This window comes from Crocodylus siamensis, chromosome 3, assembly GCF_052110815.1.
Source record: "Crocodylus siamensis isolate JL-2025a chromosome 3, ASM5211081v1, whole genome shotgun sequence".
NCBI classification, from domain to species: domain Eukaryota; kingdom Metazoa; phylum Chordata; order Crocodylia; family Crocodylidae; genus Crocodylus; species Crocodylus siamensis.
The window spans coordinates 34,599,673-34,625,398 of NC_143397.1; the positions used below are offsets into that span (position 1 = coordinate 34,599,673).

Consider the following 25,726-nt stretch of genomic DNA (forward strand, 5'->3'; position numbering starts at 1 on the left):
TCATATCAGTACTTGTAATTTAACTGAACAGCCTTCCTGAAGAGAAGAGGTGCTAGCTTATAAAGTCATTGTGGTATAACCGGTGCAAAACATGGTTTATCTGTAATAATAGACACATTTCATTTTTCAAGGGATGGCATTCCCTGTGGATATGTTGGATAACTACAGTCATGAAGACTTAGAGAGTTCTGCAGAAGACTATATGTCTGACCTTCGATGTGGAGATCCAGATAATCCAGAGTTCTTGTCTGTCGTCAGTGACATCAAAGTAAGAACCAACAAATACATCGGTTCATGTTTTTCCTCTTCCTTTTTTATTTAATTTAATTGAACTTATTGAGGACTTTAAAATAAATGTCATTAGTACCTGCTGAGTAAAAAAAAAAAAAGACTTTACCAAAGCTTTGAATTTTATCCAGATGTCCCTACCTCTTGTTAAACTGTTTTAATTTTTAACATTAAGTAGTACATTGAGTTTTATATAAAATGAGATCTGCATATTGGCTATTCCTGTTCCTGGATAATTGAGTTCTACATAAACAATTTAAAAAACAAAACAAAAAATTAAATCTCAGTCACTTGGTCAGACAAGCTTTTTACAAAAACTGAGAGCTCAGATTTTGCATTTTTGTCAGTAGTGCTAAGTGATCATAATTTGTGCTTGCATTCACTGCATCTAATGGATCTCTTATATCCTGGTTTTGCAAAATGGTATACATTAGTGGACCTTGCTTCTCTTGCCAGTCCTTTTGATTTTCCAAAGGGGTGTCTCTACTGTGTATTTTTCCTGAAGTGTATTTTGCTGCCCTTGAAGTAGCTCTGTTGATGGAAACACTTCTAGAAACCAGTTTTTGGCATTTTGTGTTCTAGCTGCCATATTGTCTAGCCAACCCAACAGCAGTTTGTAATATGGTGGATCTATATGGGTCTCCCATTGTTGATCATACCTATGGTAACAAGGATGCTTTTTTTAAAAAAGTGGAATAGATGAAACCTATGAAATAAAAATGGAAAGAAGATGAAATCTTAGTTTAAACTGTTTTGTGGGGAAGTAAGTTTCATGTTTACCCCACAACTGATGCTTATTTGTTGTCCACTATCACCATTAAATATTTCTAATATTTGAATTTCAAAAAGCTACTGATATGCCACTAAATGTGTCCTGGTCTCACTTTGTCATGTGTTTATTATCTTAATGCCAAATGGTGATGTTCAAAACAACATTTGTATGCTGAAATGCCTGTTGTAGCACCCAAAGTTGTGAGGTGTTGAATGCACCTGTTCTAGAGATGATGCGAGTTGCAAGGGGTGAGGGAAGAGTTAGAAATAGTAGGTTTGCCTGTTATCCTTATCAAGTCTTGTTTGTTTGTTTGTTTCTTGGAACTTTTCATTAAAAGATGCAGCAGAGTGAACTTGAAGCTTAATCAAACCTTAATCAAAAGTGAGGTGTTAAATTTTTGAGATGGCAGTACTTCCAGTTGTTTGTACAGCATTTGGGTTAACTAGGTACTAGCATAAAATTGTTCTCTTTATAAAGAGAGTTCCACTTCCCTGGACCAGGTCCTGGAGTTAGGCTGAACGCAGCTCAACCTACGGTCTAGCTTGCAGGGAAAATTCTAGAGGTATAGGTGCTATATTTTACTTTTTTGCCTTATTGATCCCACACATTAGAGCCCCCAGTGATTATCCTATCATGTCCCTGAATGTAGACTATGAAGAGCTTTACATAGTCAGAACCCCAGCTGACGCCTTCACGGCTGCTTTATTAGCTTAAAGCGTATGGCTCAGTACATATGTCATCCATCTACTAATTCTTTAGGCATTAATAAAAAATCTTCCAGGAGAAAACATGGGTAGACAAAAATCTAGACTTGTAATGTTAAAATAAAGTAATACTAATTTAAAAAACCCCTTCTAAAATCCACCGTCCTCTTATTTGGAGTGTAGAGGTCATCTTCTGAAAGTCTGCATTTATAAAGAGCAAACGAGGGCCAGATTCTAATGTTTTTCTTTTGCAGATCATCAAAAAACACCAGGGTTTGTAAATCAGCTTGCTTGTCCTATTGAACATGCTTTGTATATTTTGCTAATGCTGTGTTAACCAGCATTTATTGAAGCATTGTGAACTCTCTTGTTTCAGATTCCTATTAGCTTGTCAACTGTAGGCTTCGTTCCTCTTTATGGTGGAGATCAGACGCACAAAGTTCTTGCTTTGTTTGCACCAGAGGATGCGCTCACAGGTTTCATTTTAATTTATATTCTAATATAAATGTGTTCTGCCTCTCTGCCAAGTGCATGTAACCAGTCTTGTACTCATTCCATGCGTGTCCAGCTTCTTATTCTCAGTTTTGGCTATAGTTTGTTATCCACAACTAAATTCTATCAACCAAGAAAGGACTAGTTAATTAAATTTACAGTGACAGACTGAATTAAGGGCAACACACACTTTCCTTGGATTTTTTACTCTCTGTATGCCTTGATACATGTATTACTCTCTCTAGTCTATCCAGAGTGGGAGGGGTGGGGGGCAGGCAGACAGTATGACAGGCAGACAGTATGATTTCTGTGGAGTAACTCACCCTGAATTTTACTTGAATAAATTCTCTCTGTGATGAGAAGCTCAACCAGCTGTCCCTGACTGGCTGCCTGCAGCAGGCACTGTTACAATGGCTGGCCATGCAGGGGAAATAGTTTTCACAGAATGAATAGCTGTGATGGGATGTGATGCAAGGATGCTCAGTAAAGGGAGGGATGGGAATGGAAGAGCACCTGCTGCATGGGGAAGTGTCAGCTATCATTGTCAAGAGCCAGTTAACCCTTTTCTGGCCCTGTGGCTGCTACTGAATTTAGGACTTTGGATCCTGACTTGCCATAAAATTGTGGTGGTTGTGGGGCCAGGGAAGGGCAGCTTGGCTCTTGGTGGGGACCTGTCATCTTGTGGCAGCATCCCACCCCAGCTTCCTCTGTATGGCTGGAAGCTTGAGCCTTCTTGCTTCCATGCTGGTGCCCCAGGGCACAACTCTATCAGGTATGCCTCAGGAGACTGGGGATAAGAGTAACACTTTGGGAGCAGGGGAAGAGTTTAACTTGAGGCACACCTGCCAAAAAAGTTGCCCACCACTGAACTAAAGGAATAGAAATGCAAGTGATCACCAGTTATACAGTTATTCCTCGCTTTGAGTGGCAGCACTGGAGTGAAGTGACTTGTGTAAGATTGTGTTTGTCTGCTTCACTTGTACTATGGAGTGAAGTCAGTTAACTCCATAGTAAATGTGTTCTGTGTCTACATCCTAGGCTACTACACTCACATTCTCTTCTATCGAGCAAGACAAACTTAGGCCCACTCTGGTGTATCATGTTAAGTTTAAACTTGTGGATGCTGTCTTAACTCTATATAACTCAATGGGAGTAGGCATCTCTTACTGAATTCATCCTCTGGCACTCCAGTGTGCCAATAATGCCAGCCTCTGTGCCTGTATGTCACCTTCCCCTGCCTTGTATGTGGTCTCTGAGGCCCTCTACATGTTGGGTTTAAGGTGTAATTTAACCAGGTAATCACGCCTTAAGTTGTGATCCAGCTACACATTCAACCAATGAATGACATGACAAAACAAGCAATAAGTTACAAAACTATTCCACAAAAAATGTGTAATAACTTTGTATCTTGTTCTAATCATACCATTAATTGAACATGTGGCCAAGTGTTCTCCTGTGGCTGGGAGCCCAACTGAGGGGCTTCTAGGCACAGGGGTGCATCACCCACTGCCAGCTCCACAGCTGACAAGACTTGCAGTGGTGGCAGTGCTGTCAGCTTCAGGGCTTGCAGCAGAGAGAATGCTGCCTTGCTTATAAGTCTCCTGAACTGCAGGGCTTGCAGTGGTGGCACTGTCTTCAGCTGCGGGCTTGCAGTAGGACCAGCATGTTTGGCTGCAGGGCTCAAAGTGGGGGCAGCAGGGAGGACGTTGCCCCATCTACAAGCCTCATGAGGTGTGGTGCTTCTTGCAGTGGCTGCAGTGTTCCCCTCATGTTGCTGCTGCTGTGAGCCCCACAGTGACGTGGGCTGCAGGGCTTGCAGCTATGGGAGCTGGTGCAGGAGGAGCCCAGGACTGTGATGCCAGGCTCCCCCTGCACTGGTGATTAGGTGTAATGGGATGTAATATGTAATCTGACCATCATGCCTCCTGCCATGCACGCATGGCATGGCAGAGCCTCGGAGACCACATACAAGGCAGGAAAAGTTGACATACAGGTACTGAGGCTGGCATTGTTGGCACACTGGTATGTATGCTATGGCAGGAGGTGCATTTATGTGAATTGTACATTAGATCCTGTTGCACCTTTACTTGCACGTATAGAGGAGCCCTGAATTTGCCCCTGCCACTTCATGGGCAGAATGTTCTCTTCATCTCTTAATTGTCCAGCTAACACTCTCTCCATACTTATCTGTTTATTAAGATTTACCTAAAATGAAAACTTAATTCCAAATCAAAGTCATTTCTGTGGACTCTCATACATAAATTTATAGAGGTTTTAAAAAAAATCGCTTCAGAGTATGTAGTGGCTGAGTAACACCAAGCATATTGATTTGTAATTAGAATTGTACTATAATTAGCAGTAATAAACTTATTACAGCTTAGATGTCTACTTAACTTGGTAGCTATATAATTGTACAACTAATAACCAGGGATGCTGGTTTTCTCTGTTTAAAAATTGCAAATTCTCTGATAAAATCACCAATTGATTTTTTTAAAACTCCCCAAATCCCTTACTCCCCACCCCTATGCCCACTACCACTGCATGTGCCTCTCACTTGCCACCCACAGCCCTGCCCCCCGTGCTGGTGCCCCTCACTCCCCATTCAGTTTCCTGCCCCCCCCCCTCCCAGAGGGGCCCCCAACTGCTAGGGCTGCGGGGCTAGTGACCTGGTCCCTAGCCCCCTGCAGCAGTGACCAAGCCCCAGCTGCCACCCACAGGAGGCAATAGCTGTTGCAGTAGAGCAGAATGCAGAGCCCAGCTGCCCCTCCTCTGCAGGCGGCATGGCCAGACCAGAGCCCATCTGGGGGGGAGTTGGGTGTGGGCTGCCCACTGTGTGCTTGGGCTTCCCACTCTGTTACATCCTCCCTCGCCCCCACCCCAGGTCTCCACAGCCCTGCCGTAAGCAGGGCAGAGTGGGGTGGTTTCAAGCTCAGTGTCACCTCCTGTGAGCCCCACGCTGCCATTGTGAGGTGCCCTGTGCCTGCCCAGTGGCAGTGGGGGTGGCAGCACTGAGGTGTTCCCTTTGCTGCTGGGTGGGAAGGGGGTGCCTCGCCATGGTGGTGCAGGGCTCCCAGCAGTGGCATCGAGCTTCCCTGGCCCTGCTGTGCTGTGCCAGACCTTGCTCGCTGAGCTATGGCCACCCCAGGGGGAGGGCAGTAGGGCAGGGAGGCCTGAGCCTACAGTGGGCAGCCTGTACCCACCCCCACCCCATGCACAGAACTGGGGGGCATGCATCCCCCATGTCCCCCTCAGGAGTATGTGCAGTGGTAGGGAGGCAGCCCTCCTCCCCTGGATGAACTGCCCATGGCTCTGTTTCACTCCCCATGCATCATCTAGCCCCAGCATGAGCCCTGCCCAACTCCCTCCCTCCTTTTTCCCGCTCTCCCCCACTATGGAGGTGTCCGTCCCCCACCCCAGCTTACTTGCGGGGAGCTGCTTTCCAAACTACTTGGTGACCATGTGCATGTGTATATACCCTGCAAGGGGTAATCCACCATTTCCTGCATGTTTCTCCTTTAAAGGAGAAAATCTGTGTTTTCCAATTTAGAATGAGAAAATTCAGGCTTTACCACCTTTTTCTATGGTGAGTGGACACCCGGATCCCTGCTAATAACTTTGTAGTGGTAATTAACATATTTCCTTCAAATTATCCTGGTATACTAACCTCCTATACCTCTGTTCTCTCCAAGCTGTAGCCTTGTACCTTGCTGACCAGTGGTGGGCTATCAATGATATTGTGAAAACATCTGTTCCTTCTAGAGAAGGGCTTCAGCAGGTAAATGGTTCCGGCATTTTGTTCATAACAATTTTTATCTTGCACCCAAGATTTAACTCCATGCCATTACAAATGATCAAAGATATGTTTTGGATTTGAAAATGAATCCAATAAGTCATTTTATTTAGGGTGTGGAATCAGCTGGAGGGCAGGCACACATGCCCCTTCCCAGTGTAAGCTGTCTCTCTGTTTACCTTCCTCAAAGTTGCATTGTTCATGTTAATAGCTTTGCATGAAAAATGTTTTGTTACTGACAGTTTTCAGGGCAACTTTTCGGGCTGTGCTGTGTGGGCTTCCAGTAATTACCCTTATTGTGATGGTAGTCTCTTCTGGAGAAACTTGTTGGCCTGCCTTTATTTAATTTGGTATCTAACTGGAGGAGGAGTTTGGGCAGTAGTTAGAGTTGATGGCCTGTGGTGTTGGGAAGAGGCATAAGGAAAAACATGTGCCCTAATATCCATTTTGCTTGTTATCAAGCTTGCTTAACTATTGTTAAATTCCAGCCAATGCCTATGTTCTTTGAGGCATCCTAGACCTAAATTTTATAGCAAGAGTGTGGAGCAGCATGGAGTCCAGAATTACTCAGTCCTGCCACCACAGGCCCTCTTCTGCTTGTTTCTACTTGAAGGAAAATAATAAATCACCACTGCACATACTGTATTTAGATATTTAAGTTAAACGTATTTGGGGCTACTCTCCACAACCAGAGGGTGCATTAGGGAGGAGCAGCTGAATTCTTTTTTCTTGCCACAGTAAACCTTGGCGCTAACCAGCTGTCCCACTACATCATGTCCTGATCCCTGCCACTGCATACAGCAATGAAGGAAGGGAGTATGCTGGGTGGTCCCTTCCCAGAAATGCTAATCATATGGTCTTTGTAGCAATGCAAACTCTTGTTAGTCTGGAAAGACTGAGATTTAGCTGGTATGCATTATTGTGTTTGGTAAATGTTTCTTAGAGGAAAAATGTATTTTTTTTTTTTTTAATTTTAAGTTTACACCCCTGTCCCCCGGAATTCTATAACCCTTAAATAATCAGAGCACGTGTAATACTATAGATGTGAGGAAAGCTCTGCCTAATCCAGGATTTTACATGCTGCGTGTTGCGGTGGTATCAGAGCATTTCACACTTCTCTAAAAAAAAAAACCCCAGAACAAAAACTTGGGCCCGATTTTTTTAGAAGTGCTAAGTGCACGTGTCTTTCCATGTCTTCAACTATACTTACTTTCAGAGGTGCTAACTACTCATAAGACCACTAATGTCCAACCCTCAATTAAGTGTTAAGTGATACATGTATTTAAATGTTTTTATATGTTTCTATAGGTGAAAACTGTTGGAGAGAGGGTGGTTCTCTATGTTCTCAATCGAATTATTTATCGGAAACAAGAAATAGAAAAAAATGAGATCCCATTCCTTTGTCACAGCAGTAGCGACTACGCCAAAATTCTGTGGAAAAAAGGAGAAGCCATTGGGTTTTATTCTGTTAAACCTGCAGGTAAAACTTTTGTGTCTGATTTTTGGCATTAAAAAAACCCAAACTTTTATTGGGCCTTTTCAAACTGCTTTAATTTATGACCAATGTATGAATCTTTTCTTGAATTCTATAGCAGGGAAGATTTTTAGATCTATCAAAAGTAAAGCCAATTAAATTATACTGATCTGAGAATAGAATTGGGGTTTTTACATGTTCTTTCCTTATACAACTATTCTTCTGCTTTTCTAGACTTACTGGGATGAGGATTTACAGTTACATATTCGTATTCATTTGTGAGAGAGGGAGCCGGGTCTTTTTTTTAATGTATTGATATGATAGTCATGCTCCAGAACTCATCCAGGAGTGAACAACCTATGGAAATTATGATTAATATTAAGATTGTATTGCACTCATCTAGGGTCTGATCTTGCAAGGTCCCTCTGTGCAGAACTCCAGTGAATACTTCTGGGAAGCTGCAGGATCAGCTGTCATTACTGCTGAAGTACTTCTGTGTACTTCAGCAGTGTTTGTGAGAGCCTCAGTTACAGACCCAGGATCCCATCAGTATAGGTTTTCTATAAACACAGAACCAAAGCATTGTTTAAATGTATCCTATATTGTTTAAATATATCCCTATGATTTTTATAAATTCTTGTGATGCTTTTCAGTTTCATCTGAATGAAATTGATTGATTATTTATAAATAATTTGAGCACTGATAGCCTTCCATAAATAACAGAACATCCAATTTTGGGCATATAGTTTGGTGTCCAAATTCTCTTACCTTCAGTAGAAGGTTTTTTGGTGACTTCATGAGGCGCAACTGTTGTGTATGCTACTTTAGTGCATTGTAGGAGATTGATGCTTTCCCCTGGAACATCTGGCCTTGGCTACTGTTGGAAACATGATAGCATGCCAGATGGGCCATTGATCTGTTTTGGTATGGCAGTTCCTGTGGGAAGCTAATCAGCAGATGGCGTATCTTTTTGTTTCGCTCATCAATACTGTGCCTTTGTGAACATAATCATGACACATTGCACATGTCCCCATAGAATAGTTTTCATGCTAAAAGTTAAGCCCATGCAGTGATCACAATGACTTTCTGGGTTGCATTGTTTTATGACTTTATGCAAAGAAGGGATGTTTGTGCCAGATTATCAGACCACAGCATCAAAGGTTGGGTACTCTTCGTTTGTAACAAGGTGGATAAAAATCAATGATTTTTTTAAAAAAGATTAAAAATGTATTTTTTTAAATTTTAATCAGATTTTTAAAATTTTATTTTATTTTAAGATAGCTTTTTTTTTAGCTATTTGAAGATAGTTTTAAATTTAAGATATATTAAAAGCTCAAAGATATCATGAAATAGGGATTATAGCTTCTAATTATATATTATTTGAGACAATACGTTCATGTAACCTTAAGAAAAGTTTTATAAATAGATCACAACAGGCCACGGACTATATTAGGGGCCCAATATCATGGGGTTCCCATGGGCTCCTTATAGATTTGTAAATATTAAAGAAAACTACTCTATCCAATGGAACTCAGTGCTCAGTCTCTGTGATGCTTCGTTTCAGTTCTCAAACTGTGGATTTGTGTCTCCAGAGATAACATCCTATTAACAGCAGTATATAGAGATGAGCGATAACAGACCTATTGTCTGTTTGTAAGCTTGCGTACACAGAGTCAAGGCCTTACCCCTCTCTAAAAGTGCAAAGTTTCAAGAAAAATTAATAGAGGATTGTTGGGGGTAGAATAGATCTGGGCAAGGGGGAGGAGTCTGGAGATAAATGCAAAGAGGGAGGGGCAGTAGAAACAAAAGAGTATCATTTTGAGCAGAATTTTGTTGAAATTGCAAAATACTTCCATGTCAACCACTTTGCAGCAGCTGCTCTGAAGAAAGCAGGAGGAACCAAACTACCTGTCACACAAGACATTCTTTTGAACTCAGTAGTGGACTTTTTTGAGCAATATATTGAGAACTGATCTAATCTGATGACAATGTGAACAATACCATGACAAAATAGATGGAATTGTCACAGCCAATAGTTCTTAACATTGACTAAAGAGAAATGTTGAACGTACACTAACCATCCTGAAGACTATTTCCACAGCCTTGAGCAAAGGTGATATCAAACAACAAGAATGCACTTTTTGTAGAAAACAATGATAATTTGATGCTTCCTGACCAGTAATTTAAATCCTGATTTAAATCAAATCCACCATGGTTTCTTATTTCAGCCCTGATGTGGATTCCTTGTGTGACCATCAAAAAAAATTAATTTAACCTACCTGCTTTTCCTGCTTGGAAAAATGAGGCTTGTTATACCTTACTGTATACCTTACTTACTTGCTTACGGTCTATAACGAATACTTTGTAAGTGCTATAGATATCTTACTATTGTTTTTAGTTGGATTGCAAACTTTCTAAGGGAAAGGGACAAGTTTTCATTGTTATATGCTGCCTAATACAGTGAAGCCCAGTTTTTGATTGGAGTAGCTAGGTACTACTATAATTCAAATAAATCATGTTATTAATCTGATACCAGTGATTCCATGGTTATCATTCAGAAAATTCAGCAATTTTAAACACTGTTGTCATGGTGCACTGTTTTGTTTTTTTTTTAAATTGTATATTATTGTGTTACATATGGAAAAATCCCTTCTTATTAATGTCCACTTCCTGGTGGTGTCCTAAAAAATGTAAGGTGTAAGGGTTACTTGTTCACTCCTTAAATGATAGCTGACTTGCATGCTTGTGGTTTAGTCTTACATACATGAATAAGTATTTAAAAGAGAATGTTTGAGTTGATCATTTTTGCTTTAGCTTCATTCTCTTAATTCAATTTCCTGAAAATGTAACAGCAGGATTCCAAAGGGAGTTTTTTCCTCACAACCCTCTCAGTAGCTTGTAGCGACTATAATCTTGCAGCATCAGATCACAATACCAGACATGATTTCCCTACTATTTTGTTGCATGGTATATTTTTTGCAGTTTTACAGAGTTTGTCCAAAGAGCCAGAGTGGCTGAGACTAGTTACTGTATATAAGGTACAGCTGGTTTGGGGTGAAATAAGATCCCATTCAGTTTCAATTGATTATCTAAACCTTTTCAACAAATCACTGACAAAATGTGTATCTGTGGTCCCCTCTACCCCTGTGATTTCAGGAAGCATATGTAGCTCCTATCTCACCCAAAGTTATCAGCTTCCTCTGCTGGACACAATGTTTGTGAGAAAGAAACATCGTGGGAAAGATTTTGGGCTAACGATGTTGGAGGATTTTGTGGATTCCTTTACTGAAGATGCACTTGGCCTTCGGTACCCGCTGTCATCATTCATGTATGCAGGTAAGCTCTTCAATACGTCCTTCCAGCTTCTCTGCATACACTTTCTTTCAATTTCAAAAGAAATATTCCCAACTGAGTTCAACAGAGCTGAAATAATTTAATAGAAAAACTCTAAATTTAAGCTTAAAATGTGCTACTATTTGATGAAATTTAGTTATCTGAGGTTCATAGGACAGTAAGGCTGAAAGGGACTTCACTAGGTGAGCTAATCCAGCCCCCTACTCGGGACAAGATCATCCCTGACTAAAACATCACAGCAAAGTGTCTGTCTAACCCAGGGGTGGGCAATTATTTGGATCTGAGGACCATATGGAGAGTTTTGGTGAGCTGTTGTGGTGTGGATTGGCACCCTTCTCATCCTAGACCTAAATTTTGGAGCAAGAGCCACTCAGCAGGGAGTTCAGAATTACTCAGTGCTGCTACCACAAGCCCTTTCCTTCTTGTTACTACTTGCAGTGAAATAATAAATCACCATTGCACATTTATTATTTAGATATTTAAACTAAACTTATTTGGGGCTACCCCCCCCCCAGTTCAACAGCTGACCAAAACTCCCTAAATGACTCTGCTTTGTGCTCAGTGGGGCAGCAGAGATGGGGCGGGCCCGGGGCTGCAACAGTGTGGGGCCGAGGCCTGAGGCAAAGCTGTGATCCACTGCCTGCAAACCCCTGTCTGCAGAACTGGTGCCCATCACAGGGGCGTGTAGGGAGCATGGATCTGCTGTCACCGCTGTGTGATCCCAGGGTCTCCATGGAGACCAGTCGAGACCCACGTAGGCAGGGTGCATGGCCAGGTGGATGGGATGGGGACATGGGTGGGCAGGGAGCTGTATCCAGGGTCAAGTATAGGATCTTGAGGCAGTGACAGCATGGGGCAAAGGCCAGAAGCAGATCCATGATCTGCTGCTCGCACACCCCTGCCCACTGAATCTGCACACTTTGCAGGGTCGTATAGACAGTGGATCTTGGCTCTGTCCTGGGCTCTTGCAGTGCGTTTGGGGCAGACAGGCTGCGGTGCTGAGGCAGCAGGATTGTGTCCAGCAGTGGCAGCTGGAAGGAGATGCTGCCACTGGGGTTGCTGAGAAGCGAGTCTAACTGCTGCACCGCCCCAGCCCCACTGCATGCCAGGGGGCAGCTGGACTGGCTGAACGTGCCATAACCTAGGCTACCCCTTACATCTGGGATGAGTAGGACCAAGGGACCCACTGCGGGCTGGACAAAATCACTTGGCAGACCTGGATCTAACACATGGGCCATATTTTGGCCACCCTTGGTTAACTTCCATGGATGGAGAATCTACAACTTTTCTATGCAGCCTGTTCTTATGTGGTAGGATTATGAAGTATTCACCAGTGGAATTTTTAATGGTTGGAGATGTGGCCAAGCCACTCCTGTTGGACACTTGGGACTTACTTATACTTCTGTAGTGGTAGGGGGCACGGGGTATTGGGAACTCAGCACTGAGGGGTTTGAGCATGCCCTGCCGAGCTCTGCTCCTCCCGAGTCCACAGGCACTCTCCAGACTGGGGCTGTTCAGGGTTCATCCCCAGCATTAGTTCTCAAGCTCACAGGAGATTTGAGACTCAAGTAGGGACTGGATGAGTCCAAAGGAGCTTTATTGTCAAAATTCTGGATCTGGAGCATATCTGTGAGTTTGGATAGGGAGAGTGCTGCAGTGGTGTGCTTGTCGCCTCTTGTCCTGCCCCTTGCCCCTATGTGGGACCTTCCACTGAAGTGCCATAGATTAGTTCTTAGTAACTAGTGTGAGAGGAACCAGCTGCTTGAACCCCCACTGTGCTCCAGCTTTATGCCCCTGCTCCATGCTCAGTTGTCAGATTTGCCCATCCCCTGCTGCATCTTAAACATACCCGTTGCCACAACTCCAGCCATGGGAATGATGATGGCTACAGTAAGTCTTTCAGGACCACATGAAGGGTTTGGACAGACATGCAAAGAAGCAGCATTGCACAACGTTTCTAAATGCACCCTTGCTTTGTTTTCTCATCAATATCACAGGAAATGCAGAACAATTTGATTGCATTAAGAATGTCTGTGTATCCATTTCCTGGGGGTCCCTCTGTGATCAGGCTGGCAAGGTTTCCCCTGACCTGTCAGGCTTCTGCAGGTAGCTCTTTACAGCTAGAGATGCTGAAAAAGGCTGAAGACTTAGGGGCAGATCCTGTTCCTCCTGTTTAAATGCCTAAGTGTGATCTTATTCTACCTTGGTCAAATCCCTGAAAAACAGTTAAGGAGTGGATGGTTCTTCTGCTTGCAGCTTTTTGTAACTTATTCTCATAACTGATAATGGCATGTTGCTAACGTAGATGCATTAACATTTTATCAGAGACTTGAGCAAGGTAGAATAGGATGTGGCCCCCTGACTTTTGCCCTCAGTTTCTTGTCTCTCTGAGGCTTGTGCTTACTTACATGCCTTTCCCAACCCCAGTAAGGTACCTGGATTCTTTCTTTGGCCTTTGCAAAACTATCTCCTGTTCCAAACCCACCTCCCCACAGATGGTCTGGCCAACTGTTGTCCCCAGTCTGAGAGGAATGTAACAGAAGTTTTGTCCATGGAGTGGTATACACATCAACAAAGACATTTGTGATGCAGCAGTTTCAGGCAGCTACAGAATAACTTAATGATCTCAACCAGGGTTCTTAAGTCATAAAAAGGTTCCCCAAACCATCATGCGAGGGTAAACAAGGACATTCTAGGGGCTAGTGCTGGTTATTTGATATAATGGTGCAGTAACTGACTCCGCAGTCCTGCAGAGTGTCATACAAGTGCCTTGGGTAACATTAATTGGTATGATCAGTGGGCTGGATACAGTATTTTAAGAGCATATCCCCAAACATTTAATTGTAAAAATGTTTAAATCTTGGTTGGATTTAAACTGCTCTTGAAACAACTAACCATATAACTAGCATACAATATCACAAGTAAGGCTGTAATACCTAAAAGTGAGGGAGGTAATTCACCAAAGGCAAAAAAATAGAAATTATAGTCTGTCTCCCCTTAAATATGCAATCAAAGTTTGAGATGCTGGAAGATGCTTAATAGTGGTGGTGGTAGGGAATTAAGTGCAAAAAGATAGTTATTTAGGCTAGACAGGTTGGTTCAGCTCCATTTTAGGCATGGCGTGAGAAAGTTGTGTTCATTTAATTTTTTGAAATCAGCCACTCAAGTTATGGGTCAATGTACCGTGTGGTAAGGCTTTTTTTTTTTTTTTTTTTTAAATATTTGTTCAGCTTGTAAGCAGTACTTTGAAAAGTACCCAGGTGATCATGATCTTCTGTGGGAAGTTGAAGGAGCAGGACACTGGTTCCAGAGAACACCTATTACCACTATATTGCAGAGAGAAATGCTCAAGCTGACAGGTAAGCATGCAGAGGCATAGCATAGCAGCACAGCTCTGTGCCGGGGTGGAGTGGCACCAGCTCCTGCTGTGCCAAATGTGGCAATGCAATCAGCTTCAGTAATGGCTGCTTTTGCTTTGCCTTTCCCCAAAAGGCAGGACCTGGGGCTGCTACCCCAGTCACCTCTTTTGTTGCCTCCTCTCTGCCACCATTACACTACTGTTAGCATGCTTTGTGTAACAAGTGCTAGGCTCCAGGGGTGGCTATGATGTTCTACTCTAACTCTCTCTGGGTATACTTCCCTTCTTCCTACCTGCCATACCTTAATACAAATGTGTAGTTTTTAAAGGGGAGGCTGTCCCAGGGACCCCAGAGTGAGCCCTCATACAATAATAAGCTCTCATGCAGTAAAAACTGGGCTGTAACAAGGGCTAATTACTTGGCCTCCAACCTCCCCTGTAGCCATGGCCATACCTTGTAGATGTTGCTGTCCAACAAATCACCCTTGTTGGGGCCTCAGTCTTCTCAGCCTGTGCCCCTTTTTCTCTCACTGGGCCATCTAGCCAAGATCCACTGTACTGGACCTGGGTTCCAGCTCTTCCTCACTCTGCCCTGGGCTCTCCGTCCCTCGTTTCAACCCTCTTTGGCATGTGCTACTACCCTCTCATCCTTGGGCCTGCTGTTGCCTGCTTGAGTCCTGTGCACCACCCCTGGCAGGATTCCAGGCACTAAATAGCAGTGTGCCTCATGGGTGCCCTACTGCAGCCTCCCTATCACTGCTTTGCTAGCTGTATCTGGTTCCTTGGTTTAAACTTAACCAGAAACTTAAAAGGAAACATAAGCCTATCAGTTGTAACTGAACTCTGAGCCCACTGGCTGTAATGCAGCTTTAAGCCTACCAGGTCTATGAGAAAGCCCTCCTCATCCTGGGTCCCAGCTCCTTGAAAACCTTCAGCACCTTGCTTTCAGCTCCCAGGTATAACAGGATCCCAGTCAATTGTTCAGCTACAGTCCCCTCTCCCTGTTGCCTGTAGGGTCAGACTGCCTGCCCTGACTCAGGCCTTGGACTTGTATGTTCCCTAAGCCCAGCCCTCTTCCAATCAGGAGACTTTTCCAGACTGGTTGCAGGTGTGCCCTTTACTGTGATGGGCCACTTACTGCCTTTCCTTGTACAGTGGGCTCCTGTTTAGCTGCCTGGGTTCTAGCTGCTGCAGTTTCTCTACTTACAGTAACAGAAGCTCTGAGCTTTCTGTTATGTTTAGAAATGGTCAGATTTTCATTGATGATGCATGTTAATGAGAGTGTAAAAACTCTGCTTGGAGCAAGATTGGACCCTACATAAGCTTGCATTCAGAGCCAGTAACAGGTTATATAAACTGTATCTGCATTTGTTTTTTTTGGTTTTGCTTTTGAAAGCAGAAGCCTCTCAAAAAGAAAACAACAGTTCCCAGACTGAGGAGTTGCTTCTGCAGTCCGCCATGGAATCTGAAATGAGAAATGACCAGAACACAGAGACTGAAACACAGCTAAGTGTAGGTACACAGATGGTTTTCTGTATATCTACAAGTTTGGAGCTTCTTATAGTGCTTGCTAAATTATATATTTTACATCTTTAGTTTTGTTAATCCGGGAGTGGGCAATTATTTTTGGTTGGAGGGCCGCTTAAGGAATTTTAGTGAGCTGTTGAGGGCTGCCAGGGTAGCCCCACCCCTTGAGAGGTGCCTTGCCCCCTGGCTGCCATCTTGGGACCAGAAGTGCTGCCCCTGACCTTTCCCACTGGAAGTTCCTCCCCTTGCCCCGGGAAGTACTCCTTTTGGGAAGGGAGTTTGCCAACTTGGAACTGGAAAAAACAAATTGTATACTAAAAATAAAACATCTACAATAACATCTTTTAATTTTATTTCAAAAAATATTTTTTCCTGATTTGTGTGTCTTGTATATAGAGGTGATTTTATAATAGCTCAAAATGAAGTCGTACTCTTTTATATTGTGGGGGGGTGTTGTGGAGGGGTGTGGGGTGTGCTTGGCGGGGTGTGGGTGCATGTGTGTAGTGGGGTGTCTGTGGGGGCCCCCCCTACAAACATACCCCCATTGTGCACAATCCATGCTGCCAGTGGCAGCAGCAGGTGAAACCCCCTGGCAGTGTGGGGTCCTGGTTAGACCCAGAACAACATGTGACCAGACCACTGGCTCCATCATGCAGAGCTCACATACCCAAGTCCTGTGCTGCCAGGTCCCAATAGGGCCCAGCCCTGGGGCACTAACACGGGACCTGGACTCCCACCCAGCTGCCACTTCACTCTCACCTGCCACAGCCACACCCCTCCCCAACCTGCCACCACCACTGCTACCAGTCCCACCCCCCACCACTGCCACCACCACTTCCCCCACCCGCTACCACTACCACCCTTCCCCTGCTGCTCCCAATACCTCACTCCCTGCCCCCTCCCTTCTTCCCTGACCTCCCCTCCCTCTGCCCACCCATCCACCACTGCTGCCACTTCCCCATGCATACTCCTGCCACTGCCACCACTTCCCCTGCCTGCCACCGCTTCCCTACCTGTGTGGCCAGGGTCAGGGCCGTCCTACGGGCAAGAGTGGGAGCGCAGCATGCGGTGCCCCCAGGGAGTGAGCGAGGCTCGGCCCCATGTGAGCACAGCAGGGGCATCCGGGGGCCAGGCCGGATACAGTGAATTGGCAAGCATCTGCCCGTGGGCCAGATGTAATTGCCTGGTGAGCCAAATCTGGCCCAAGGGCCATATTTTGCCTGCCCCTGCGTTAATCCTTTGTTAGTTAAAATATTTGTAGAACAGAAAGATGGTTTTATTTTGTTGATAAATTTCTAAATCTCTACCTAAGAGACTGGATAAACTCAGAAAAACCCAGAGACAAATCCTGGTGAATAAATTTATAACAGTCATGGATTTGATAAAAACCTGTGACCTCTGTATTGATACTTCTGCTTTATCCCCTGCTTCCTTGGATTGTTTGGCCCTCAGTGACTCCTTTACAGAAATCCAGGGAGCTTAGACTTCTAGCAGCTCTACAGTGCACACCAAGGCTTGAAACCTGGAGTTACAGCTAGTCCACAGAACCTATGACTTATTATCAGGTTATGGATAAACAAGCAAATTACAGTAAGATGAAAGGGGGTGGAGCCTTACCATACAGGAGATGCCTTGTGATAACTCTCCTGGTGTCTGCTGTTACCCTACAGCAGGGCTGGCCAACCTGCAACAAAGGTGCCACAAGTGGTATGGGCAGCCTTTGTATGGCATGTGGCAAATCGGGGACAAAGCAGAATGCAGAGTTACGGATCGGGTACGGAGCTGAAAACAGCAGCAGGTAGAACAGGGAGTGTAGGGCAGGGAGAAGAAAGAAGCTGAGAAGAAAGCCTTTGTTTCAGTCAGTTTTTCCTTTCCATGGAGTCAGAATGGGCTAACACCTGTCCAGGCAAGAAACAGGCACAGCAGAGCAGCCTTCCCTTTAACTTAACTTTTTTGTTTGTTCATATCTCGGACACCCCTGAAGATCAGCAATTTGTCACTGAGGCTGCAATACAGAAAAAGCTAGAGAGATGCTTATTCTGCTGCTTGTTGTAGCTGAATTGAACTGATTTGCTCTCAGGAACTATGAAAAAGGGATTTTTTTAAAATCAGTTAATACTAGTTAATAACATATTGGTGCCCTGTTGTTTGTTGCTTCTAAGGGGCTCTTGTGGTAGGAAGCGTCATCTGAATATATGGTGACGGAAATGCTTCTGGTTAAGTAGGTTTTGCTCTTGTTTGCAGTGTTGACTGCGCTAGGGTCACCATTATCTTTTTGTAAAAGGAGCACTAGCTGCTTGCTTATACATTGCAAATTCATCCAGGACTAGTAGAATACTAGCAAGCAAATGGTCCTTTCCTTTTATCTTCCCTGTATGTTAAAGAGTATGAAATGTCTGAATGGTGTTTAACAACTAGCACTGATGGATTATTAGAGGGCTTAGGGAGGAAAGCATTGCTATCAGTGGTGTAACTATGGCCAGGCGACTGGGGCAGCTATCTTGGACTTCTTCTTTGCGGAGGGGCAGAAAAAAAATGGCTGCTGCTACAGTGCACAAAAGCAGCCAGAAGTTGTCATTGCTCATGTGTCACAGCTGCCCCAGGTGCCTGACTGTGTTGTTATACCTCTGATTGCAGTTGACCTCCTTGCTACTTCCTGGGTGTATCTACATGAGACACTGACTGCGCAATAGCCAAAAAATAATGCACAGTAATACGTAACAGCACGGACAGTGCTAATATGCTACTGCACAGTATTATTAGGCTACTGTGCAGTAGCATCACCTAAAAGATGTTGGCTGGTGCTACTGCACAGTAACTCTGGTTACTACACAATTAGTACTTGCTACTACTTTAGTACTTGCGCAATAATATCTTGTGTAGATGCCCCCTGTAGCCTTCTTAGGTGAATATTCAGAATATGACTCTAGAGCACAATACTCATCCAAAGAGTGCAGAAGTGCTCAAGCATCAGATATGTCGGTCGAAGACAACTGTGCATTGGAGACTACTGCATCACAGACAAATATAAAGTAAAATATACAGATTACATTCAGTTCCCTCACAGGAGGATGTAGATTCCTTGTGTACATATTTGAATTCTCAGCTAAATTTGCCCACATATGGATATACAATGAAATACAGGCAGTCCTCAGACTTACTGCACAATTGGTTCCTGAAAACCGTGTCTTAAGTCAAAACATTGTAACTCAGAATCTGTTTTCTCATAAGAAAATGTTATAAATGGGGAATTGATTCCTGAACCAAGGCCTGATGCCCTATTTTCAGCAAAAATACCCCAGAATTTTGTACTTGATCAATTATAGATCTAGCTACATTAATGTATTTGTATTGTAAATAGCAATCATGTTGATTTGGAAGGACTTCTTTGAGATGACTTTGGACTTTTTGAAGGGCTCTTGGTTGAACTTTTTGAAGGGTTTTTGGCTGGAGTCTTCTCAGGAGTCTGGCTGCAGGTTTTTTGGAATCTTGTCTGCTTTCTTAAAGTGTCCAAGGAAGTTTGGACAGATGTTCTCCAGGGAGATGGGTGGCATGGTGAAATTGGATCAAACATTGTAAGTCGGAACTGACGTCGGAAAGTTGAAACAGTGTCAATTTATAAACGTTTTAAGTGCAAAATGTTGCCAGTCAAGGACTGCCTGTTTTTTAAAATTTTGTTAAAATATTATGAAGCTGTTTCTTGGGACAGAAATGCTATAAAATAAAGCTAGGGTATTCAGCAAATACTATTGAATGTTAATGCATGTAAACCTGTGTTGTACTAAACAAGTAAAATGGACTTGGTAGTAAACAAGATGAAGCTCCTAAGCAGAGACTATTTCAGTAGCTGGCAGGCTGGCTACAAAATTAAAGCTTAACACTACTCTGAAGTGAAAGCCAGAGCTCCCATTGACTTCAGTGGTGGCAGATTCAGGGTTTTCGGCATAAAAAATAGTTACTGATGTCAGAAATTCATAGTCCAAGTGAAATGACTTCAGCTAGCGCTCCTACTTTAAATAAAAGTGCTTCCCAAAGGAGAAACTAAAAGAAAATAATGGTGATTTTTTTTTCTTTGAGTCTGTAAATATCCTAAAGCAATGGCTCTGATTCTGCTTTAATTCATAACAGTAAGTTCCCAACTCTGAAATGTAACAATGACAATTGACTCCACTGCTTATCTAAGCAGAAATCTCTGACAACTCTGTTTAGCTGAGGTTGTCTGATGCAGTGACACAATTATATTGGGGAAGAAAGCATTTAATTGCTGTTAAGGTTTCCAGGGTGGTGAACTAGGAATTCAGGTTTTACAAAAATGTCACCACCTATTCCTATACACAGAAGGGAGAAGGAAACAGGAGATGCCTATGTTGTGAAGGATTTGAAAGATTGTTGGGGAGTCAGCGTGGCAAAACAGCCCAACTCCTTCCAAACTGCTCAAACCACTGGTAGCTTTTTTCCAGAGAACCGCATTAACAATACAAAATTCCATAGCCTGCTGAGAACTTGGGAGCAACGTAGGATAGGATAAACTTTCCAAAAAGTGCTTGCATGTGTAATACAAGGACTAATATACAACTAAACCAATCCTTCTGTGTTAAAATTTGTATGAAGCAATCTCAAATAGTAATGTATTACAGAATGGTTGTAAACCACTGATGGCCTTATAGAAGAATATATTATTTGAACAATGTGACTGGAAGTTCAGCAGTGCCTGTGAAGATCATTAGTGATGGCTACTTTAGGTAATCTAGTCTAGGACAATATAATTAATTGTAGCCTTTTAAAAGTGAAGTTTATACTATGTTAAAAATTATTAATAAAATAGAATTATGATTGGTGGTTCTAGATATGGATAGAGTAATCTTTTTATTCACAAATTTAACAGACTTCTAACTCTTCATACTCTAGCTAGTACACACAAACACGTGTTTTTTGTTTTCCTGACTTATCACCTCCATTACCTGTAACAAGAGTTAATAAATTTATTACCAGTTTTGATAATGTTGTGTGAATAGGTGCTCTTGTATTGCATGACAATTTGAAGTAAATATCAGAACCAAAATGTAGAAAAAAATGTATTTAGAAACTTTTAAATTTAAATATATTTAAAATATTTTTTAGAGAAAAGCAGATTACTTATGGGGAAAAGATGCTGCTGCCTTTTTCCTTGTTTCTTCATTCCCCTCTTTAGAATGTAGCTGTTCTTCTAGGGAATTGCTACTTTGAGTGAATGAATTCTTCAGAACGTAACTGGGGTTTGGGTGGTTCAGCAGTTTCAGTTAGGAAGAGGTAACTTCAGTAGGTTTTGTTTTTGTTTTTAAATAACCTTGTGAATGTTTGGTTTTTGTTTTTTTCTGTAGACTGATTCTTCAAAGGATACCACAGACATGCAGGCAAGCAGTTCTGCAGGTAAAATAAAATAAAAAGTGCTGATTTATCAGTATTGTCCTTGTATTTTAGAGGATAGGGGTCCACTTAACTATTTTTAATTTCTGTGTACCTCCATTCATATACAAAATTAGATATTATATTATAATCTTTTTGAGGTGTTGTGAGGCCTAACTATTGTTTAAGTTGGGGGGTCAGCAGCCTGTGGTCCTCAGGCCAGTTCTGGCCCATAAAAACCTTGGATCCAATCCATGGACATGGGGTGCCTGCTGTGGCCACTTTCCTGTGCCACCTTGGGGGCGGGGACAGGACACAAGCAGTGGCATGGTCCTAGGACCCACCCACCCACTCACCTTCCTTTGACCTGGGGTGGGGCAGCCCACAGCCAGAAAAGGTTGCCTACCTCTGGTTCAAATATTTTGAAGTCTGGAAGAAAGGCACCGTACACTTAAAAATAGTACTTGCAATGAAATGATATTTCAGTTAGGCCCTATCCACGGCCACTTTAATGAAATAAAAAGGTATTTTGTTGTCTTGATCTAGGAAGATAGCGTTTGTGCATGTAGTTTTTTTTCATTTCCATTAATTTTGCTGTTTCTTTAAGAGTTTGCTGTTACTCCTGTTTCTACTCGGACACGAAGCAGTCACTTAAAACGTCCCAGGATAGGAAAAAATAGCAAGGAATCTGAACTTGAAGCTCCTCAAGGAGAGGGTGAGAACATTCATCAGGCATCAGAAAGTGGGTAAGGCTGTAGTTTTTCATTCTGTAGTTTCAATGGTGTTAGAAGTATATAATGCCTATAGGTACCTGCTGTATTCTGTTGCAGTGTTTCTCAACCTTTTAAGTAGCAAGCACCCCCTAACTTCTGAAAATTTTAATAAGTACCCTAACTCTCAATTTTCCAGGGGTTTTGATATTTACTGCCATATGTTGGAAGAAGGGCTGTGTACATAAGGCTGTGATATGACAGATGTCTGATCTAGGGTGGGTAGTTGCCACCTTTTACATCAGGGGTGCACAATTCAAGTATGTACCTGGGCTAGAGGTGATGTTGGCCAAAGCTAGGAGGGCTGACACCAAATTATTACTGGGGAATTTAACATTTTTGTCATAGTTTTGAAAGGAGGAAGGGGCAAGAGAGAAGAGAGAGTGCTGGGGAACCTGCCTGTGTTTCACGTACCCCCAGGGGTACGCATACCACAGGTTGAGAAACTATGTTCTGTTGGACAGAAAAAGTGATTCTACCCCTGCTTTTGATCCAAATTTTCTGATTACCTGATCTGATGGGGAGGAAAGCAAGCTGTCAACTGCAAAGTGATTGCACCAAAAATGATAGTTTGTGCTTCTTGTATAAACTTGATGGATATTGGGAAACACAGAATAAACACAGACTTTACAGAGCTTACTTACATGTCTGGTTATACATCAGTCTGCATTGATGGAAGAAGATCTGTGTCCTCATGTCATCATTTCTTATGGTTTGTTTTTGTTGGAAACCGTAGTAATTTCACTTCAGAATAAATTTACATCTTAGTACTGTTTATATAGTTGTTTTGGTGTTCTGCCCTTTCACACTGCTTTGTGCCCTGTCCTAATTGGATGTGCTGTTTATGTGTGTGCCCTTTACTGCTTTGAGGGGAAGGGTCAGGTGACTAGATGTCATCTCCCTGTTTTAAAAGTTGATGTGCAGCCAGTTATTGTTCATCAACATTGCAGCACTCCAGCAGTTGGCATAGCTACCCTGTTGTTCTAGTCCTGTGCTGTGCTGCTTCAGTGTGCTTCTGGATATAGCTGTGCTGAGTCTGTGGATCACCTTGCCCCCTGGGGAGAGGGAACAGTTGTGAAAACCTTCGAGTCTAGACACGCATGAGGTAATTCCTGATGTGATAGCCAATCGGGGTCATAACTGAGAAACTGTGCAGTGCTGTTTTAAAATAAGGGATATGAATATTGCTTACAAGAAAGCAAAGGAAAGCATCGGATCTCTGGCAGTGCTCCAGCTACTTGCCCATATTATGAGAAGGTAAACAGGATTTGGCAGGAGATAATCAGCTTTGACCATGCTTCATCTTGGACATGGCTGATACAAAATAGGACACACAACTGTGAGATCAATCACTCCTCTGCACAGAGATGCACCTTGCAGCAGGAGCTCTTCAATTTTCAAGAAAACCCAGCCTTTTTTCACTGAAAGCACTCAGGCTGCCAGCATCACTGCAGAAGAGACCAGTAAGCATTGTTACTTTTGCGTTGGTTGGTGTTGCATGCTGTGATGCATGCTGGTATCACTTTACCATCTTGGATAGCTGTAAGCTAATCCCTTCCATGGGCAGATCCAGGATCTTGCAAAGGGGTTATGAGAGTAGCAACAGTGCTGCAGGGGTGACTGCACTCTTGCTCACAAGGGAAGGCAGACCACACTGCAGAAGCAACAGACAGGGTCTTTTTAATTCCTTCAGTCAGGTAACAATCTTCCCTCCTTTCTCCCTTCTCTATACATAGTGGCATGTTCCTCTCCTTTCCCCTCCCTTCCCTTCTTGCCACTGTTCCCACTATTCCAGGACGATTGGGGGCAGGGGGAAAGCTGCACGTGGAGCCAGTTTCAGGTAGGGACAGTGTTGGCTACAAAGGACCAACTCACGGGATCATCATAAAATTGTAGTGTATCGGACAGATGCAGAAGTCAGATCATAAACCTTGGTGCTGATCCCCACAAACGCACAAACTTAACTCATGCGCACACACACTCACGGTAGCTAGCTCTGAACACTAGCACTGGTGTCAAGATATACCTATCCCCAAGCGCTGGAGTCTGCCGTCGATGGCCAGTTGAGGCTTCTTTCAGTGCGATGTTGCTGCACAAGGGGGTCACCAGCTGGTCCTTCTGGCTGGACAGGCAGGGGTGCTGGTCAGGTCAAAGAGGATGCCACTGGGGGGTCATTCTTCACTGCCTTTTATCCCTCTCTGGCAGACTTTGGTGACTCCCCAAGTCTTGGGCTTATCAGGGGTCGTTGACCTCAAGGGACATCCCTCTTGGTAGCTGCTGGATGGCAGCTGTCAGCCCCAGGGGTCACGTCCGCATGTACGTGCAGTCTCAGGAGTCCATTGATGAATTTTGATTGATTCACTGCCATGATGAATAGAGCTCTGGAAGTTGTTGATCAGGGGGTATTTCAGCCCCAAGGGTCTGTTTTCAGCATTGATTAGTTCAAACAGGGGCTTCCATACCTTTAACAATGAAGTTTCTGGGAATTCCTGGCTCTTTATTGATTCTTTCCTCTCCTTGGTCTCTGATTTTGTAGGTGTTAATTGCCGCATATTAACATGCTTATCCATACTAGCTACTGTTACACAATCAACCACATGATTCGTTCAGGGACCAGCTCCATATAGAGATTCCTGCTTTTGCTAACATTGTTACATGGTACAACTTACTTTTAAACTTAAGTACATTTGGAAAAGCGTCTACAAGCTCTATTTTTACTACAAATACACCTTATATAAAAATAATAATGATATATTAAAAGAAAGAGTGAGAGGAAGGAAGAAAAGGTAGAAAAGAGAAAGCATCCCCAAAAGGGGGCAAATACTAAAAGAGGGGCTTTTGCCATATGGAGGAGCTTCACATTTGGTGGGGGGGGGGGACAGGCAAAAGAGTTGGGTTTCTTGCTACAACAGCAGTTGTGGCAGCAGGTGATTCCCTTCCCCCTGCCTACTCCTTGGCTGGCAGGGAACACCCGGCAGGACTGGGCAGGAAGGAGGAACCTGTCTGACACTGCTCTGTAGATTCCAGCTGCAGTGGGCAGGAGCAGCTCTGGAGCCTCCCCCAACCCCACCCCTGCCTCTGGGGCAGCCAGCGACAGTAGCAACAGTGGATAGAGGATGTGGGAAGAGAAGGGGGATAACATGCTTCTGAGCATATGGGGGGAGGAAAGGGGGAGGAATGCATACCTGATTTGGGGACTTAAAAATAAGGTGTTCGGAGTTCGTGAGAATGTAAGAGTTGACCTGAGCCCTTTGCAGTGGTCAGTCTGCTAACCACAGCTACCCATTTGTATGGTGGCTCCTTCTGCCCTTCAGTATGTTCATGAACCAGCTATGCCAGTTTTGAAAAAAAAAAAAAAAAAAAAAGAAGTGTAAATGTGTTTAAGGTCTGAGCACTCCATATTTTTAATTCAAGTATGTGGTGTTTTTACATCAAAAATATCAAACGTGGCCTCTGGGCCAGATTTGGCCCACGGAGCTCTGTGATCTGGCCTGTAGGTCTCAGACCAGTTCAGTGTGCTATAAGCAGTGTGCGGAGCTGGTCTCTGCATGTGGGCTGGACTCAGTGCTGCGGATGCTGCTTACAGCACCGGAAGTTGGTCCAGGGCATGCGCTGTATGCAGCACCCATGCCAGAACAGCCATATGCACTAGCTCTGAAGCTGGGCTGAATCAAGTTGCATCAGAGCCAGCAGGCAGTTACCCCATGCTGGCCTCTTATGCCATGTGCATCACACATAGCTGGTCCAACCATGTGTGCTGCATGCAGCACATGCTGGCCCTACCCCAGGGCTCACTCTGCATTTGGTGCACA

At 43.5% G+C, this 25,726-nt stretch overlaps 1 protein-coding gene across 3 annotated transcripts in view; it reads left to right on the forward strand.

The window, feature by feature from the left end:
- The window catches only part of FAM169A (family with sequence similarity 169 member A), a 76,825-nt gene that overhangs the window by 31,885 nt on the left and 19,214 nt on the right, over positions 1-25,726 (forward strand). For 2 of the 3 annotated variants that reach the window (XM_090038097.1, XM_090038098.1), the window contains exons 2-10: positions 132-268; positions 2,141-2,240; positions 5,946-6,031; positions 7,355-7,526; positions 10,677-10,856; positions 14,105-14,233; positions 15,629-15,744; positions 21,120-21,168; positions 21,752-21,890. In XM_090038097.1, the coding sequence (XP_089894223.1) occupies positions 134-268; positions 2,141-2,240; positions 5,946-6,031; positions 7,355-7,526; positions 10,677-10,856; positions 14,105-14,233; positions 15,629-15,744; positions 21,120-21,168; positions 21,752-21,890 (1,106 nt within the window). In that variant the 5' untranslated portion in view covers positions 132-133. The remainder of the gene's footprint in view (positions 1-131; positions 269-2,140; positions 2,241-5,945; positions 6,032-7,354; positions 7,527-10,676; positions 10,857-14,104; positions 14,234-15,628; positions 15,745-21,119; positions 21,169-21,751; positions 21,891-25,726) is intronic. The other variant, XM_090038099.1, reaches the window with a different exon arrangement.